Source organism: Tachypleus tridentatus, chromosome 3 (assembly GCF_004210375.1).
Source record: "Tachypleus tridentatus isolate NWPU-2018 chromosome 3, ASM421037v1, whole genome shotgun sequence".
Taxonomy (NCBI): domain Eukaryota; kingdom Metazoa; phylum Arthropoda; class Merostomata; order Xiphosura; family Limulidae; genus Tachypleus; species Tachypleus tridentatus.
Genome location: NC_134827.1, coordinates 17,168,954 through 17,189,169, shown reverse-complemented (window position 1 = coordinate 17,189,169; position 20,216 = coordinate 17,168,954). Strand labels below are relative to the sequence as shown.

At 32.4% G+C, this 20,216-nt stretch overlaps 1 protein-coding gene across 2 annotated transcripts in view; it reads left to right on the top strand.

Moving 5' to 3' along the window:
* Positions 1–19,774, top strand: part of LOC143246445 (partitioning defective 3 homolog) — a 95,281-nt gene extending 75,507 nt beyond the window's left edge. The window contains exons 19-22 of one of the 2 annotated variants that reach the window (XM_076493174.1): positions 8,190–8,261; positions 10,575–10,664; positions 13,673–13,734; positions 15,180–19,774. In XM_076493174.1, coding sequence (XP_076349289.1) covers positions 8,190–8,261; positions 10,575–10,664; positions 13,673–13,734; positions 15,180–15,660 — 705 coding nt within the window. In that variant the 3' untranslated portion in view covers positions 15,661–19,774. The remainder of the gene's footprint in view (positions 1–8,189; positions 8,262–10,574; positions 10,665–13,672; positions 13,735–15,179) is intronic. The other variant, XM_076493175.1, reaches the window with a different exon arrangement.
* The last annotated feature ends 442 nt before the right edge of the window (positions 19,775–20,216 follow it).

Sequence of the window (20,216 nt, the reverse complement as noted above, 5' to 3'; positions counted from 1 at the left end):
TATCTAAGTTTTCTTATCTAAATTAATAAGTTTCTAGTGTTTACATTTTAGTCACTTTTGTGGTAGGAAATAAAAAATATTCATTAGAAACAAGAAATATAGTACTGATGTCTGAAATCTTGACTTTCAAGAGCTTGTGTAATTGCTCAATAGTCCACATCAGACTAATCCTAATTTTTGTAATGATAGTGTGATATAAGAATTTTTTTAAAATTTTAAGTATGCAATATAGAATATGAAATACAGCCTTCAAAGTAAAATGCAATGCCATAAAACTAATATAATTCTAACTAAGATAGAGGTGTTTTAAATAATTCACATACCTAGTCAAGCAGAGTTTCAATGCTGGCATAAAAGCAATAAGAAACCTAAACCATCAAAACTGACAATCCCAATGGCTACTAGCCTTGTCCCATTCAATTAATTGGAATAATTTTCTATTGATTAGAAACAATCCAATAGCAAGCATCATAGAGAATTCTTGATGATGAGAAACCCACTTGAAATAAAAATGTATCTCAGAATGGTTGGTATGGATATTAACACTTTTGTTGAAATGATGTTTGTATTTTACTTCATTTTGAATAAGATTTTCAGAAAAATCTAAAAACCTTTGAAGTAGAATTGAATCATGGACTTTAAGATGCCATAATTGGCAATTTCAGCTTGACATTTAGTTCAGATAGGTACTTACCTACTCTCACAAGGTTAGCAGTTCTTCAGTGCTGCCCACAAGCCTTCCACTCCCTCCTTATTGGATTTGGAAGATTGCAACATGTCTTTTATGCAAATTATCATGGGTCACCTCTTAACCAATAGGAGCATGACTTGCTCGCATTATGCATGTGTATTCATTTCCATTACTTGAGTTCAGATGTCTTTCTTTTGTTCCACTTCTAACTCAAAGTGGCCTACTTTAGTTTAAGTTGCACTTTATTTTCATTCATTTTCACTTTCATTTTGAAAGCATTTATGTGCCTGTATTTTGTCACAAAATTGTTTGCTTATTTGTGTGATTTTGAGCATGCATTCCGAAGTTACCACTTCGAGTCCATCTAATTCATCTGAAAACATATTTAAGGCCACAGGTACAGGCTATCTGTTAGGGGTTTTATCAGCATTTATTTGTGAGTATATTGAGCACTATATGAAGAGCCTTTATCTTCCTCCTGTGCCTTTCAATCCTGGCCATGCTGATGAGAATTTCAGTATTTTGTTCCCCTACCCTCTGGAGTTCATTATGCCTTCCCATACACTGCCTTAAAATTGTTCTCTTTTTTTGGATTGTATTTCTCAGATATGTAATGTTTTGTCTTTTGCTTCTAAAATTTATGACCCAAGTTCTTCCCTTTTAAATGTTTCTGCCTCCCTATTGGGCAACAGGATCAATATATTAGGTTGAGGAATAATTCGTGAGCGTTTTTAAATAATTTCATTCAAGCATTACATGCAAGACTATACAATACTTCAATGCATGAACACATTACACCCAAAACATTTATTATGATACTTTATTTCATGTAATACCTAGGTATATAGTATGCATTGTTTCAAACGAAATTGCAAGATATTAAATGCGAAAAGCAGATGGTGTGGAAAATGCTCGATTTTGTCCACTTGACATTCCATTTAATGAGCTGAAAATGAAAGCAAAAATTAAAGACATATGAAAATCAAACACACCATCTATTAGAGCAAAAAATTATTTATCAAATGACATGAAATATTTTGCGAAAGCATTTCATTTATGAATATATTTTTTTAACTTGAAAAAATGCTCACGAATTATTCCTCAACCCAATACTTAGTCTTCCACAAGCTTTAGATTAGTTTGCTCTCTTTCATCCATGGGTGAACTGTCTCTATCAGGATTGCCTATTATTGAGTTCAGTTTTCCTTTTTGGGGGGCAACTCCCAGGTTTCCTATAAACCATCTTCATTTTACCATGTCGATTTTGTTGTGGTATTTCTCCTTGATTCATCTACTGTCAGAGGCTTTTTACAGGATCCCTGGCAGATTTTTTGAGGAATCCTCTCCCTCTTCACTTCCAAGTTGGCCCACCTATCATCTTCAACTCTGTTCCTGCTAACATGATTTATTTGTTGTTAGAACCTTTTGTGTGGTGATGTCTTATTTTCACATACACTTTCTCCTGGCTCCTTACCTACAGAACCTTCATATGACTACATTTTTTGCAATGTTATGTGTTTGACATGATTTTGGAGTATTTGGAATTGATAATTGCTTCCATCCAACAACAATCCACCCTTTCTCTCTTGGTGACTCATTGGTTGGAGCTGAGTGTAGCACTGGTTCCTGTCTCCTGAACCTCTACCTCTCTGCTCTTGCCTGTTCCTTCTTCCCATAGTGCCACAGTTTGTCATCTTGCCAGCTGGTATGCCAGCAAATTTATTGGTGATGGGTTTGGGTTTATTGGAATCTTGATGGCCTTCTTTCATTGTTCGAGCCCTTTTGTATTCATTGTTTGTGTTCACAAACTATTGTCAGATGGTTTCATCATCCCATTCTTACTCCTCCTTCCTTATTCAGCATGTCTGTTTCCTTCCTCAAGATCCCTGGCTGTGCCAATGTCTTTTTGATATCATGAAAATCTTCCTCATACAACAGACTATCAAACTTTCCCCATGTGATTCGAGAGAGTTTACTCCCATTGTTTTAGGTTTCCTGAAAAAGACCAGGAACTGGAGGCTGGTTCTTGGCCTGTCCATCTCATTCATTACATTCATGCCCCACAGTTCACCATGGAATTCTACATAACTCTTCAGTAGACCTTTTCTACATGTCTTTGAATGAGCAAGATGGGCATCCCCTATATTTATTTGCATATTCTCATTGAGGGAACTTTGGCATATTATATCTTTTACTGGTTGGTGTGAACATTCAACCTGCTTCTTCATGCCCTGCATTTGCACTTTCTCTTCTGCATGAACAGTTGGCTTCTTCTCACTCATTCTGAACAGGAGTTGGTCTGTCATACTTGTCACCTCCTCAAAGCTACTTGAGTGGGCTGGTTAATCAAATTGGTGATGTCCTTTCTTTGTCCTACTCAGTAACATATTCATTTGGGTATTGTTTTTTTACACCCATGTCATTCAGCCCAACATTCTATGATAAAAAGTCTGATAAAAGGTACTTTGCAAAGTCACTTAACAAAGTTTAGAATTTTATCAGATAGTAGACATAGTTTTACTAAGAGAAAATATTGACTTACAAATCTTTTAGGTGTGGGGGATAAGTTAACTGATTAGATAGAAGAAAACAGAGGGTTGTTATAAATGGAGTGAAGTTAAACTGGATTATTGTTGCAAGTGGTGTACCTCAGAGTTCATTCTTAGAACCATTGCTCTTTTTGATTCATATTAATGACATAGATTAAGTAATAGTCAATAAATTACTTAAATGTTCTGATGATATCAAGGTCTTGTGTGCTTCTGGCTGTGAAGATAATGCTGCTGCTGTACAAAAGGATTTAGATTGTTTAGCGAATTGGGCATATAAATGGCAGATGGGTTGTAATTATGATAAATGCAAGATATTTCATATAGGTTATCCTAATTTGAATTATAATTTGGAAATAAAAGGATCTTGGTGCAGTGGATGATCGGTCTCTGAAGCCATCCAAGTAGTGTGCTGTTTCCAGTGGTGGAGAAAATAAGATTTTAGGTTATCTACAGAAACATTGAATACATGTCTAAAAAGGCTATACTTTCATTGTGTAGGTCAGTGGTTAAGATACATTTGGAGAATGTTTTCTTTAACTCCTTACCTCAGGAAAGACATTGAATTATTAGGAAGAGTTTAGAAGAAGTTTACCAGAATGGTACCTGGGATGAAGGGTTTATGATATAAGGAGAGATTAAGATTCTTAAAAATGTTTTCTCTTGAAAAAAGAAGAGTGACAGGTGATCTAATTGAAGTGTTTAAGATTATAAAACGAATTGATAATGTTGATGCATCAACATTTTTCATAGTTGACAGCAAGAATTATAGAACTAGAGAGCACAAATATGAGCTTAGGCAATGTAGAAGCTATCTTCAGCTCAGACAGTTTTCTTGATGATGAGAAACCCACTTGAAATAAAAATGTATCTCAGGTTTGTTTACCTGAAGATGACCTAAGAAAGTCAAAATGTTGTTCCATGCTTTATTAGTAAAAGTATTAATACCCATACCAGCCATCCTGAGATACATTTATAAAACAATATCATTTTTCAAATATGGTGATTGGCATATGAAATGGGTTGTTTTCAGATGTTGAGGCAGTAAATTTGAGTTAATTTAAAGGAAAGCTTGGCAGATATATAACTGATAAGGGCTGGCTTTTTCAGTTTGGCTTAGAGGATGAGACAGTTGAGGTTGACCAACAAGTCCCTTGTTGTCCCTTGTTATATCCCTTAATCAGGCTCATATGAAGTTCCTTCAACAAGCTCTCCACAACCATCGGAACTTTGGATTCTCTCATTTCCATTCCTTCTTACCTTACTAGAATGATCTCTTTTGGTGGTTGGACATGACTCATACTTCAGCAGATGTCCCTCTTCCTCCTCCTCCTCCTCATCCAGATTTATATCAGATCATCATGTGGCTTTGAGTTGTTCATTTGCTATGGAACATTCTCTTCTTGTGAATGCCTTTGAACTTCTGTGATTCATTGGGACTTTGAATCATTTCTTCTTATCTCCAGGCATTGTTTGGTCATGATCCACTCTGATAATTCAACAGAGGTGGCTCATATCTATTACCAAGGGTGCAACTAATCACTGTATTTCTAACCTTGGATCTTTCTTTTTACACTTACAGCCTCCTTCAGTCACCAGTGACATTTCTTTTGGTCTTTTTTTCCTCATCCTTGAGTTTTGGCTACAGCTATCTTCACCCAGGATTGGTTGAATAAGTTCCTTATGTATATTCCCTATCCATTTACTTCATTGAGTAGTCTCTCTTGTACATTTCATGCTGTGCATAGTCCTTCTGATTTCTCCTTCCTGGCCCTCTCAACTGTGGTTTCTTTGCTTAATCCAATTATGGTTATTCTCCCCTTCCCTCTCCCCTTGTCTGACTTCCCTCATCAACCACAATCACTGGTTCTGCCTCTCACACTTTGTGTCCCCGATTTTCATGCCTGACTTTTTCTGGTCCATATTGAGGAGATCTGATTTCTCAGGTTGGGTGAAATTTCATTTAGCTCATTCCCTCTGCCTTTCAGCCATGGCTGTTTATCAGTGGATATGGAACGTTTTTTGCATCTAGACCCTGGATTGTGGGGTTTTGGCTTTTCATTCAACAGTTGATTGTGTATCCAAGTTTCTTTAATGGCCTATGAGAATGGATCTTTGGTCTCCTCCATATCTGAGAGTTTGGCAACCCTTTTCTATACCTCTTTTTTTTTTCTCATTACTGCAGGGTTTTCACTTTCCCTCTTCTTACCCTTTTGATCCAGTACTTCCTGATTGGGACATTAATTTTGTACTCAATTCCATTACTTTACCTCCATTTGTGCTCGTTAACTGATATTCTTTTTTTTTAATACCTTAAAGCAAATATCCTTCTTCCTATCGGCCTGCAGATGGCATCAATCAAACATATTCACTGTAACCATCCCTCTCACACTGTATCAGCCAGCATGTCTACTTTATATGGAGTGTTCTTTCCTTCACACAACCTAGTGGCTCATGAAGGAAACTTCTCCTCTTTACCAATTTCCTTTCCCACTAGTTCTCATTTTATCCCCATCTTGATCCTTATAGATTTCTATGCCAGGTGCATGCACTTTACTGTTGTATTACCCATACAGCTTTCTTCAAGGGTTCCTCTTTCCAGCTATTTATTTCTTGGCAACTCTCTTCCTTTTAGGATCTTTTTCCTTTTCCATTTGCCAGTTGGATGTGTTGTTTCATCCATTTGGCTTTTATCCTCTCGACCCCTTTCCATCACCTGTTCTTATTTGTGACCTCATATCAGATCTGCAACCTCATCTTCTCCCTTGATTCTCATCTTCATCAACCTTTGGAAGAGATTCTGTAATCTGATATGTTGGCCATCTTGCTGACTTTTATCTCCTGTTACCTCCATCATATCACAGTTTCTCCATCCTCAGGGTTTTGTCTACTGCCTCTAGCTTTACTACAGACTTTGATGTGTCTATGACATTGAGTAAGTCTTTATTAATGTTTTCTTTTCTTGCAGGGGCCCTTGCTTTGAATTTGTCACATGGATTCCAATCTATAGCATGGTTAAAGCAAAAAGGTATAATTACTTATCCCTTGAGTGAAGAACTTGGTATTATCGATTTTCCAAATAGAGAACCACTATCATCCATTTTACTGTCTACAGTGATGACAGCCCTCCAGACTCTCTGTCATTATTCCTGCTTTTTTAAGTTGAGCATGATAGTTTTTACCACTTACCAGTTCTAAGTCACTGAGATGGTGGACCTGGAGGCTTCCTCCTGAGTGAGTTACATTAAACAGTTGGCTATAACCATTCAGTCAAGAAGGGCAATGATGTTTTGCTGGTGTAAATGTGACAGTCTTCACTGGAGTTGAGCTGTCACTGTACTGGTTGATGGAGCCTCCTATTATTCATTTACATGTTCTGTGAGCTTATCCTTCACTTTAAGGTTGACTTTGCATCCTGTCACACATTTCATACCACCTGGAGTTTGTCCATCACACATGCAGTTCATCCCTTTTCAATGGGAGCCTTTATCCAACTTTTGTGTGGATTTCTGTCCTCAGCATTGAGGTGTTGTATTTGAGTGAACTGATCAACATAAGTTTTTTCACAAGTTGAATCAATGCCATGTTGGGATGTTAATTCTTATTCTTGGGTTGCAGGTGAAGATAATATGATTCACATCTAATCCTCATGTGGATGTTTGTACCTTGTAGAGGAAGTTTTGGATGTAATGGACTTGCTGAGTACAGTCCGACATGCTATAACTACTCTACACCTTACAATTTCCACCCTTGTGTTTTACAGATTTTTACACACAGGCAAAAAGTATACCTTGCTTAGAAGTGATGTACTTTTGGTATTCTGATAAATTAGGGGTAAATCCATTAATTTACCTACTTTTATACTATATGGTATTGAGTTGTATATACTCTTCATGGTTGGGATCAGTATTGTGCTCCTACTTGGATGTGCTCATCCTTCTCACCGACTCATCTCCTACACATTTCAGGGATGGGTGAAGAGTATACTTGGTTCAGAAGTGGTGTGGTTTCCCTCATCATATCTTTGGATCTGATTTTTCTCATTTCCAGGGATATATTTAGGACACTTCCAGGGGTGGTTCTGTTGTTCTCTCTTCCTTGTCAAATGTGGAATTCTAGCTTTGCTTGTGAGAGAAGGTAAATACTGTATTGGAAGTTAGTTTTCATACACTGAAGTTGTATTTCCAATAGGTACTTGACCTTCCTCCCACTGCTCACTTTTACCACATTTTGAAGTGAAGGTCTGATAGTTGAGTGTAGAGAAAACCACAAGTGTCAGATGAGCATGTTATGCTCCTGTTGTTTAAGATATGAAGCATGATAATTTATGTGAGAGACATGTTGGAATTCTCCAATTTCAACAGGAAGGAAATTCAAGGCTTGTGGTATGAGTAAAGAAGTTTGCAAACAGAGGGCAGCACTGAATGAGAATAGCTAATCTTGTGACAGGTGGTAAGTACCTATTGGAAATACATTTTCAGTGTAGGAAAATTATAACATTACTCAGATACAAATGCTCCCAGTAAGATTGTATGTGTATGATCAGTTAATAGGACAACCTCAAGTATATGAAGTAATTAATGACTACTTTTAAATTCTAAGATACATTTCATATATGAAAGTTTGTGGCTTTTGTTTATAATAATTATTTTATCCTGAAGACTGCTTTAGTTACTCCTGGCTTCTATAATCACCTTTACTGTTATTTAATATCTGTAAGAATAATGCTGTGATTAAACTTATCTTTATAATTTAATATTTAGTTTGTTCTTAGTTCTAATAATTACTATTTTATTTATACAGTTGTCTCTACTTTCTTACAAAATGTAATTCTTTTATACCTGATATGTTATGAAAATATGTATACCTTTATTGACATATGAAAAATAGGTTTGCCCCTTATAACATTTTTTTTGCAAACTCCAATAACATTATTGCTTTATTTGCAGCCAAGACGCCCTCTACCTCCCCCTCCTCCAGTCTATGCTCAGTTTTGTCAGCCTCGACGGGTATTGCCAAAGGTAACATCCCCTCTAAACTTCTGAACTGTCTCAAAAAAAAATTTTTTTCCTAGACCTATTTTATCTTTTATGTGATATATTTGTATGCTTTGTATATTCTGTTTTGGCTCTGTGTGTTATATTTTAGTGTAAAAACTAGTTAGTGTAAATATATATTTCTATTGAATAATTTATTTAGACTATCACAAGGCTTTTCTTTAGTTTTTTTTTTTTATTAGTGCACAAGCTTTTGGCTCAGTTACCTGAGCCTTCTACTGGTGTGAGATATTTAATAAACAACAGGATCTTACAAAATAATTTGAATCACAAGTTGTCTAGCAAAAAAGAAAAATTAAGGGAGTAATTCCAATAGCAGTCCATGATTGTGACCCTTCTGCAGGCATTAACCAAATTCATAGAATCTCCCCTTCATATTTGCTAGTAACCTTTCATTAAAGAAAACCATGTATTGACTCTAATGATCTTATTAAAATAATCTCATTTTATTATTATTATTAATTTATTTTTCATTTTTATTTTTACTGTTTATTTTATCTCATGACATAACAAACCATAATTATAATGCTGCTTGATATGTATCTTAATTTAACATTATTTTATTTTCGACCTTGTTGGGTTTAGGAACCTGACAATTACCGAAGAAGGTTGAAACATTGTTTGCTCCTCTGCATAAAATCATTTTCTCAAACCACACTAGCCGTTTTTGCATATATATTTTTCTTTACAAGTGGGTTTTCTGGTCATCACTGTCTGTACTCTGCTCACCATGGGGACATAAGGCACGTTCTTGTTTTTTTTCATTGTTGTGATTTGAATTTTTCCATTAGATCCTGTTGCATTTTAAATGTCTTGTACCTGTAGAAGGCTTGGGTAAATGTGCATATAAAGAACTAACAAAACATGGTGACAATAGTGATACGTTACTTAGTAGAGTACTCACGTTAAAAGTCTTTTAAACGTTACACAGGTATATTGTTGTTATGCTTCATTATTCCATTTTGTATAATTGTAATTTAAAAAAGCTGAGTTATTTCACCAGTATAAAGTTTGTGGCATATTCAAGATGTTGAAATTATCTTTCAATATTGTTTTTTTTTTTTTTTGCTTTATGATTTTTTTCTTTAATGTTATCCAGTCTTTTAACTTACAAATTTTTAAGTTACTGTAAACAAAACATAATAGCTTTCAGTTGATAAAAGCATTTTTAAATAAACCTACTTTATTATTGATTTTGTGCTTCAAATTACATGTGTGTGGAAAGTGTGGAAAACAAAGGTGAGTCTGAGAATTATGTACATTAATGAAATTACTTATTAATCTTATGAAGTTTGATAATTAAACCTATGTTTAAAAATTAGAATGTTTTGTTTAATATGCTACTCTTGAAATGATTCCAGCTTGTTATATATTTCTGAATATTTCTTCCATTTAGCATGTTATTTACAAAAAAAAGTAACACTAGTTAATAATATTTAGCACATTGTAAGGCTGTATCTGTATTTTTTTATTGGAAAAGTTGGATTAGGTTTAGTAATAATGCTGTTCTAAAGAACATAAATGGTGTGTATCATATAAATCAAAATTGTAATATAAATTATCAGTTGTTATTCTATCGAAGTTCATTGAAGTTTTTCATAAGAAAAACGTCAGTTATGTATAACATAATGAGACTGTAATGAGTATACAAGAGCAGACAGTTACAAGTGTAAAATGTTTATTCTTATGATATTTGATAAATTCTCTCCCACAATTTAAAGTTTATGAATTTGATTCCCACATATTCAGTAATCTTATGTGAGCTATTTTTGAAAATTGGGTATCTAAAAATCTTTGTTAAAAGTATAGGCTTGAAAAATATAAAAAAACTTAATAGAAGGCCCTCTGTAAATCAAGCTCATTAATTTAAATGGAAAAAAAATTAAATAATATTTTTCAGTTAAGTGGATAGTTTAGAGATAAAAATATAAAAATATTTAGAAATATTAGTTGATGTTAAATACAGTCCCAATCTGGTCAAATGATAACATTATTACATTTGAGAACAAGTTATTTAAAAGTGAAATAATTCTTTTAGCAAACTGGTTTACCTTTTTTTTGATAAAAGCATCTAAATTTTTTAATATATTGACATTGTTTAGCTTTTATGTGTATGATTGTACAAAAACTCTAGGAATTTGCATTGTTTGAAAATATCTCTCTCCTTAAAATAACACTGATCCAATGCACTGAATGTATAATTTATTGCATTTAATTCTACTTTGTTTGCACTTTTCCCACTTTTGCACCCATTTGCACATTTCTGCGTGTTTTCAGATATTTGCACCACACCATTCTCATCCAGCATTGATTCGACGTGCACAGAGTCTTCGTTGTCCTCGCACAAAGTCAGCCTTTAGTGAACAGGTATCACACATCATTCATTTCCCTTCTTTCTTCTTCTTTTACAGAGGTTGAGTACATAATATTAAAACAATTTTGTGGCTTCTCTATGCCATTACAATCCATGTCACCATGTTTGGTCATGCTCTATCTGACATCTGCCCCAGTTAATAACCTTGCAGCATGTTTTTCATTCCAAAAGACCCCATCATAAGAATGTTATGTTCAAAGCACAAACACTTCTCCCTACATCTTTCTATAATCTGTCTTGTGTGGAAGAACAGTGATCTTCCAGCGTATGTTTCAACAGTTTGAGGCACTACATCTGATGATTGGATTTATATGTTTTTGTATGAAATATGTATGTGTTTTATTCCCCACCTGCTTGAAATAAGTGATAGTTGAAGTGATATGTCTTGGAAGCAAATTTTTTACACATGACTTCTTACTTTACAAGATGGAGATCCTTTTTGACAGATTTTGTATACTGCTACCTTGGGGCACATGAAATGGATAGTTTTTGCTTCTGAACTTTCTGTCATGAGTTCTCACACTTTGCTTATTATGGCTGGACTGAAAGTGTTGCAAATTTCTTTCTGGATGCTCTCGATGTGTCCTAAGTTTAGTCATTTACCCTTCTTTTCCAATTCCATTAAGTACAAAGGATATCCCCATCATTCAAGTTTTAAATATTGATCCAAACACATTTGTATGAATTCATTATATGAAGATTTTCTGTCAAAAAGGATTGCTAAATACCCTTTCCAAAATCAACAACTTTTTAGTAATTTCATATTATCCACAAAGTCCAAATAATGTTAAAATGTAATTCCAATGCATCGTTCAACTGCAACTTTGTATTAACATTGTTTGACATTGGATTTCATGATTTGCATATTCAAAATTGTTTTACTCTAATGTACTCAACTATTTGTAATCTTTCGTTACCATTTTTCTAACACAATTATCAAGTTTTAACTTCTTTTTATTTGTAACGTATTTTTTAACTACTGTTCAATCTAGCATGTATGTGCATCTATCTATATTACCTCTAGGATTTTAAGTAACAGGACTTTTTAAGGTGTAGCTGTTATCAATTTTGATCTGCATGCTTTTAAAATTATCTTAAATTACCATGAATAAGAATTTCTGTGAAGGAATAGGATGGATTTATCACTTGGACAGCACAAATAACTTTAAGGCCTTGATTTGCAGACAAACAAGTATGTGCTTGACTCTTTGTTGCTGTTATTTTTAAAGTAGTTTATCAACTGTTTGTGGATAGTGAGCTTGCATGTGTTTTAAATTTATTTTTTGCATAAGACTTGTTTTGCTCTCTGATTATGGCAAGTTCATAGTAGAAGAAAAATTCATTAAATAAAATATTGAGAATAAGTTAAGCCTTAACCTTAGTACTGACATTATCATGGTGACCTGTAGCATATTGACTGTTCCATTGGAGAAATGCTAATGCTTCAATATTGATAATTTTGTACTACCCTCTAAAATAACATTGAAGAATTATTCAGAGTTCATGTATACTTCATGGTTGGAAATGTGAGCTTAGTGAAGCAATCTGCTCTGTATTTTTGGTGAAAGGAAGGTAAATATGTGTTACTTGTACATATGTAATGGTTTAAGAAGGTCAGATTCTTGCCTGAAACTTAAGCATATATATGTGTATGTTCTTTATTCAAAGTGATCAGACATTGCATAATGCCTGTAGTTTATAGTGGTAACATTAATGAGCATTATAGTTTTGGACACCTGTAATAAGGGAGTGACTCTACTTTATTAGTGTACTTAGTGCATCAAAAACTTATAAATTATGGCATTATTTTAATGTTTAAATATTTTATATTTTGTGTAGAACATGTTTCTTTAATACACAATACCTAATTAGGTTAGGTATTTGCATTTCAGAAGGTGATGCAGCAACCAGTGTGAATTTTCTATAAATTAAATTTTTCAAATGTAGTAAGCTGCTTCATTTCATCCTATTGTCTGGAGAATTTTTGAAGAATTAACTACTTAATTATGAGTTAAATCTTTGACAGGGAGAAGTAAATAAGTATTTTATATCAAATATATATGCACACAGAGAAAAGATAAAACAGCTAAGTTAGGTATGTATCTTTTATAAACAAAGGTCTGGCTTATATCTACTGTTTTAAGATATCAGTGTTACTTCTTTGCTCCTTGGGAAATTTCAGGTTTCTGCTTCCAGAAGTTGCCCAAGTATTTTCATGGTGCTTTTCTTTTTTTAAAAATAATTTTTATTAAGCATGTGTGCTTATATATGTATTTGTTTGTATATCATACACATACTAAAACACAAACATAAAGTTATTTTATGTGCAAGTACCAAACTAAGTTTTGAGCCATAAAAATCAAAACAACAGGTTCATACATACAGAAGTTACATCACATGTAGTTTGATTACGTAGTAAAATATCTCCGAGATGGGGGATTGACTTTTGTTAAATATGACATTTTAATAAATTAATTCCTCTTTCTGGGTGGATATGTGACTTTTAAAAGCAAATAACTTAACTTCTTTTTTTGAGGCATAATGACATTGAACTAAAAATAAAACATTGAACCAAACTTTCAGTAACTGAAGGAAGTAAATTGATACTTTAGGTAATTAGAGTAGATCATCAGTTGTGTTAAAAAACAAAAAGAGAACACTAATCATGGTAAAAGCCACAGCATACATCATTATACATTTGATGTAACACTGACATTTAGGTAGATCAGAAAGAAAGTGTGTGTTAGTGGATATGTTAAATAACACACTTCACAGCAAGTTAGTTTATTTTTAGTTTGCTTGTGCAGAATATGTATGTATATGTAATCTAATTTTGTTGTTTTGCATATTCAAACCTGAATAAAAACTTTTAGATACTTTTATTTTCCTTTGACTTATTTTGTACAAAAATAAGTGAATTTTATTTACACTGCTGAAATAAGGTATTGATTTTTTTTGCATTATGTGTAAGCCACCTGTTCTTTCTGTCATGACTTTTCAGAAGCATGAGACTGACTCTCTTCATAGTAAACCATGCAGCTCTGAAAAACCCAATGAGAACAAGTAAGATTATTTTCACAAATACACTACTGTTTGCAGTAAGTACTTTTTAAAATAATTTTGACTACACAAAACCCATAGTTTTGTTTGTTAAGGATGTACTAATTCTTAAACATCCACTTTAAGACCAGGTGTGGCTAAGTATTTAGCATGCTGGACTATGAGTCTGAGGAACTGTGGTTCATATCCTGTTGCTATAGAATTGTGCTCCACACTTGGTATTATGGATGTGTGTTGAGAGTGACTGTCAAATTCCACTGTTCAATTAGAGTAGCCAAAGATTTGTTGGTGGGTACTATTGGATAACTGTCTTCCCTATAATTTATCAGTTAGAAATAATTAGAGATGGTTGGTAAAGATAGCATTTGTATAGCTTCATGTGAGTATCTGAAAGAAGTGAATACTTCTTGATAGGACACTATCAGAATACTAAAATCCCTTTATTGAGTTTGTTTATATTAAATGTCAAGTAGTGATTTTATTCTTGAAAAGTTATATTTCTTTTCTAATACAAATGGTATGAATAAATAATGCTCATGACAAAAATAGTAGTTAAAAATTGCTTTTTATTCTATTTAAATGACATGGGAAGCTCTTTATGGTATCATAATAGAAGTGGAAGTTCCATTGTTCTCTGAACATTATGGTGTTTAATATGTTTTCCTTCTCTTTAATTTAGAAAGATGAACAGTTTCCTAAAATCTTTGAAGTTCTTTTACATTTGTCTGCTTTCAGTGCATGTACATTTTCTGTGTACAGTTTTATAACTGTACTTTTTTCCTAGCTGCATTCCTGTAAACATTCATGCATGTTCCAGTAGAAGGTGTTATTAGAAAGTTCTTTAGTCTTGTAATGCCATCTGGCATGCAGATTTTAGAATTGCCTGTAAGTTATGCTATCTGTATTTTAACTATGTGACAATGGGTAGCTAGTGCACATTGGAAGAACTGATCCTTCTGTAATCTTTTTGTAGTGGTTAGTTATCTCATTCTAAATCAGATTTATATGGACATTTTGTTGGTTTAAGATCTTCATTTTCAGAGCAGTTCTTTTTTGAGTGGCTCATGCATTCATCATCTGTACAGGGCTGTACATGAGAGTTTTGTCCCCAAAACAGTGTCAAATGATACACTGTGTCCCTTCCTTATCTTTGACTCATTTATACCTGAAGTTGATCATTATGCCTCAGAATATCACAATATTATGCAGCACAAAAGCCATGAATATTTAGTTTTATAAAGTAGGAATCTGATATTTACAAGTAATGTATAACACTAAACAAAACTTTAAGAATTACAATATTCAACTAACTGTGTATGAGTGATAACCTCAGCTTTTTAAAGTATTTCATGTGATTTTAGTGTCTTAAATTATCTTGAACATACAATTTGTATTTTTTACCCACACTTTTTTAATAGATATTTGAGGATGTTTTTGTTTTTTTGCAGAAGTACTGCTAAGTTGGATCTTACTGCACTTGATCATTATAAGAATAGCAGTGAACTTCATTACCATCTTCAACAACAAGGGTTAAGGTCATCAGAACAACAGCCACCTCAGAGACACCACACCACAGCACCACCACTAAATCTGGCTAGTCTTCCACCTGAACTCAGACAGGATAGGGATTTTTCTAGATATTATGATATTAATGGAAAACAAACAAAAAGTGTTTCAACAAGTGGAGGTTCCCAGATTCCATCACAGACAGTGAAAAAACCATCTCCACCACCCTACGATCATCCTCACTACCAAACTCTACAGCCACAGATGTATGGAACCACAAAACAGAAGGCTGTGCAAAATGTCAGTTATTTAGATAGGCAACTCTTACACAATTCTAGTCTGGGAAAAGGGCCGTTACTGATGAATTCCATTTACTCTTTGAGTTCTTGTAAAGACACAAGAGCTGGTGACTCAAATGTTTGAATGTATATTTTTTCAACATACAAAACTGTATGATGTGGTAATCTAGATTTTGTATTGATGTTGTCTTAAGTTGACCATTCTTTCAAGCATAAAGCCATAAATGAAAGTACAGCCACATTTAATAATAAAAGCTTCAGGATTTAAAAGGTGATGACTGTAATAATCATGGGTGATGCGTAATTTTCAAAGTTGTTTATGTTGTAGTCACTATAAAAACAGTGGTATGATAGAAAACAAATTTATCATCCATATTATTCCATATAAAATTGATGTATTGATACATATGCAATTGATTTGAACAAACATTTTGTGGTGTTTGTTGAGTGATTATTTCAAATACCCATAAAGTCAATGCTGTATTATATTGTGACAAACTCATGATTCCAATTTGACTAGGATAAATTTTAGAATCCATGATCTGAAGGTTATATTTCAGTGTCAATATAGGGTTTACTAATAGAAGTTAATGTTTATTTTAACCTACATGACATTCTAATGATCTGACTCGTAGGTTCTAATGTTAACTCGTAATTTGTATATAAGAATAATTTAAAGCATAGCAGCTTAAGAACCTGTTAGTTTTACTGTCATCTTGTGCATATCTTGTTAGCTTAGTTTTCACACTGAGCATAAGGCTGTTTTGTATTATAACGAACTTGAGGTACTCTTTTTATCCTCAAGTTAAATCCCTTATATCCAACCAAGTTCTCTGTAGAAATATATTTTTAAATTATCATTCCAAAGTATTTTTATAAAATCAACTACAGCTTATGCTTTGGTATTAGTTATATCTCAAATTTGAGCATTCCTAATAGGTTATAAACAAATTTTGTGTCTTTTCTTTGCTGAGGTGTTTTAGTATTTCCCTCACAGTTTCATGTGTGTGTGTGTGTGTCATATGTATAGCTTTTACAGTTTACGAAAGATGATTTTACCTGGTAATTTTTTACCCATAATTGTTTGCATATAAAAAAAACTGAATTATATTATCAAATTGGTTTTATGTTAGTTTTTACTTCTTATCAGCTTATAAGGTATAAAATAAGTTAAAAAGTAAACTGTGAAAATAAGGTTAAAGAAAATATCAAGTAAAGTAGCTGGGAGAAATGATCCTGTAAGAATTTGGAATAAAGTATTCTGTGAAGTAGCTGGAAGAAATGATCCTGTAAGAATCTGGAATAAAGTATTCTGTGAAGTAGCTGGAAGAAATGATCCTGTAAGAATTTGGAATAAAGTATTCTGTGAAGTAGCTGGAAGAAATGATCCTGTAAGAATTTGGAATAAAGTATTCTGTGAAGTAGCTGGAAGAAATGATCCTGTAAGAATCTGGAATAAAGTATTCTGTGAAGTAGCTGGAAGAAATGATCCTGTAAGAATTTGGAATAAAGTATTCTGTGAAGTAGCTGGAAGAAATGATCCTGTAAGAATTTGGAATAAAGTATTCTGTGAAGTAGCTGGAAGAAATGATCCTGTAAGAATTTGGAATAAAGTATTCTGTGAAGTAGTTGGAAGAAATGATCCTGTAAGAATCTGGAATAAAGTATTCTGTGAAGTAGCTGGAAGAAATGATCCTGTAAGAATCTGGAATAAAGTATTCTGTGAAGTATTTGGAGGAAACTATTCTATGAGGTAGCTAGAAAAGAGTAACCTACTGAATTCTCTATTCTCCTAATTAAGTACATCTCATGGCCAGCTAGCTTATTTTGTTATTTATAAATTGCTGTTGTTTCTTTGGAATACTTCTTACTGTTAAGAGAAAAGGTTTACAATTAATATTTTCATTTAAATAACTTACCTAACAGAGAACAACATTATATTTTTCTTTGAGGGTAAAACATCAAATTTTTTGTTGTGTTATTTTAAATAGTTTAATAGTTTCTTAAAAAGTCAGTTTTTGTACTAAAGAGTGTTAGCAGCATTCTTCATAGACCTAGAGTCAAATTTTGCAAGCAGTAGTTAAGATAAACTTATATCACTTGAGTTGTTTTTATTATTTTTATTTCTACATACTGCTGATGTGAAAGATAAACAACTTTAACCCAATTTCTTCAGTAGTGTGCCAATAAACAAAAAGTATCATTAATATTTACACATTACTAGGGAGGTAATAAACAGAGAAATGTCTGCTTGTTAATAATTGATACTATTATCTTTAATGGGTACTATATAATCTCAATATAAAGATTATAATTTCTTTCACTAAAAGCAATTTTTGCATGTAATTGGAAGTAAAAAGAAATATGCCATTTTTGTTTTTTTGTTTTCCTTATCATGTTTCAAGACTTTGTGTTAAATTTATTGATGTTTTTAGAAAAAGAAAGAAATTTTTAAAATTTTGTATATGACAACAGCTTAACTTTAACGGTTTTTAATATTCATTGTCATGTTGTGTTTCAAAGTATCATGTTAAATCATTGATTAAGCAATGTATTGAAAACTGTATTTTTGGAAGGTCTTACAAAGGAATTTGTTGTTATATATGACATAAAGACATGTTTCACTGTTGTGTAATATCCATAATAGATTATTATTTCACAGTGCATCCTGGATAGGTGAAAACCCTTTGTGTTTATAGTATAGATAAAATAGTTTGTTGTTGTCTCTAATAAAGTATATAAGTTTGGTGTGGCTAATAGAATTGTTCTAAATAAATAAAAACTATGTTCTAAGACCCTGTCAGGTATTTGAAATTAAACCTGAGGGTTGAAATGTTATATGTTTTAGTAACTCTCTAACCTTTTTAATTTTTCCAGTTCATATCCATACATATTACTTTCTTTGAGGATGAATCTAAATTTATTAAAACAGTAATACATATTTAAGCAACACTGTATAACTCTTGCAATGCTTTAATGTATTACACATTAATAATAAACTGGATGAGCAATTACAGATTATAACACTGGTAAAATATGACACAATTTTTCACTGTTTTTCTTTTATATTTTTTCACTTGTGACATTTTGTGAGCATTATGAATGTGTGTATTGTTTATGCTGTAATATATGCATCAGTATTATATATATTGGATTCAGGTTTAGTTTTTTTACCTCTTACTCAAGTGCCTTTGCTTTTGCTCACTTTCAATGATAAAATGAGATTACTTTGATATATTGCACTATTTTCGTTGTAGATCATACATTTTTCCAACCTGCATTTCTTAAATAGTAAAAATAAGTAATAAATTTCTGTAACCTGATTGGTTGTTATCATTCAGAAAGGCGGTTGTGAACATAATTTCACCAATAAACAAACAAAAAAATGAAGCCCAGACTTCAGTGGAATAATTAATTACAAAAATTCTCTCATCTAGGTTTTTTTTTGTAAAAGAAGCACAAAGTATTGAATATCCGTATACAAGGTTGTGTGTATATAAACCTAGGCATGCCATTGTTTGATTGCCATAATGATATAATTATGATCAATTTTTGTTGCTTTTAGCCTTTTCTAATACCTTACTTAGAAAATATGTTGCTTACAAAAAGGTTATTTAATTACAGCGTATGTCGTATGATTTATAAGGGAAGCGTGAAATAAAAAAGGCTTAACATTTTTGCTTAAAACACATATCTGTAACTGTAGTTCACAATTCTTCGTTTAAAAATACAATTTATACGTTTTTAAATAATTACTTTGCCTTGCTCGAGAACTGCAAAACGTGCAGTCGAGCGAACTAACTCGCGTGTTGAAGATTAGTTATCGTATCTTATTGCGTATATTATATATTTCCAAAGTGAGAATTCACAGTGTATAAATCTTGTGTAAGCAAATATTTCTGTGGACTTGGCGTATGTTTTCAACCATTGTAACGTGTTTTTTTTTTCTTGTATGTATGACAAACTTTTTGGATATGACGCAAAATGGGTCTCAAACACTCGAGTTTTACGTGTTTGAGAATGCAGACGCTTTTGTAGTTTTCTAACCATCAAGAAAAGTGTAAATAATTTGTATGTATTAGTTTTCTATTATATTTTTTATCATATATTTTTATGAATTTTTTTAGTATTATTGTATTTTTGTTTGTATAGTTAAACGTTATTTTCTCCAATATTGTTTCCAGTTGTAAATTTATTTTCCTGAAGTACAGAAGTGGTTAATAAAACACTATATTTGTAATAATTGTAATGAACACCCTTTCACTTGCGTGTGTGTTGTATATTTAAATTGCCTGTATATAATACAGAGAGAAATATCCGTGTTCATAGAATTCTTTAAGAATATTCAAAAATACTTCTACGTTATGCGTGACGAAATTATTCTATATTTTTAAAGGGCATTTTGAATATTTATTGAGGTTAAAAATCATTGTTTTGTTTGTTGTTGTTTTTTTTTGTAAGTTAATGAGTTTCTAGGTGTTGTGAACTGTAAAACGTTTTATATATCTATATACATACATACATATATTTGCATATATTGTTGATTTGAAGGGTAAGGAAATAAATATAAACTGTAATATATATATGTATCTCACTAAATATACATATGTATATATAAATATATAATTTTGAAACTTATTTCGGAAACAACGAGCAGCTATTTTAACATAGCACTGTTGA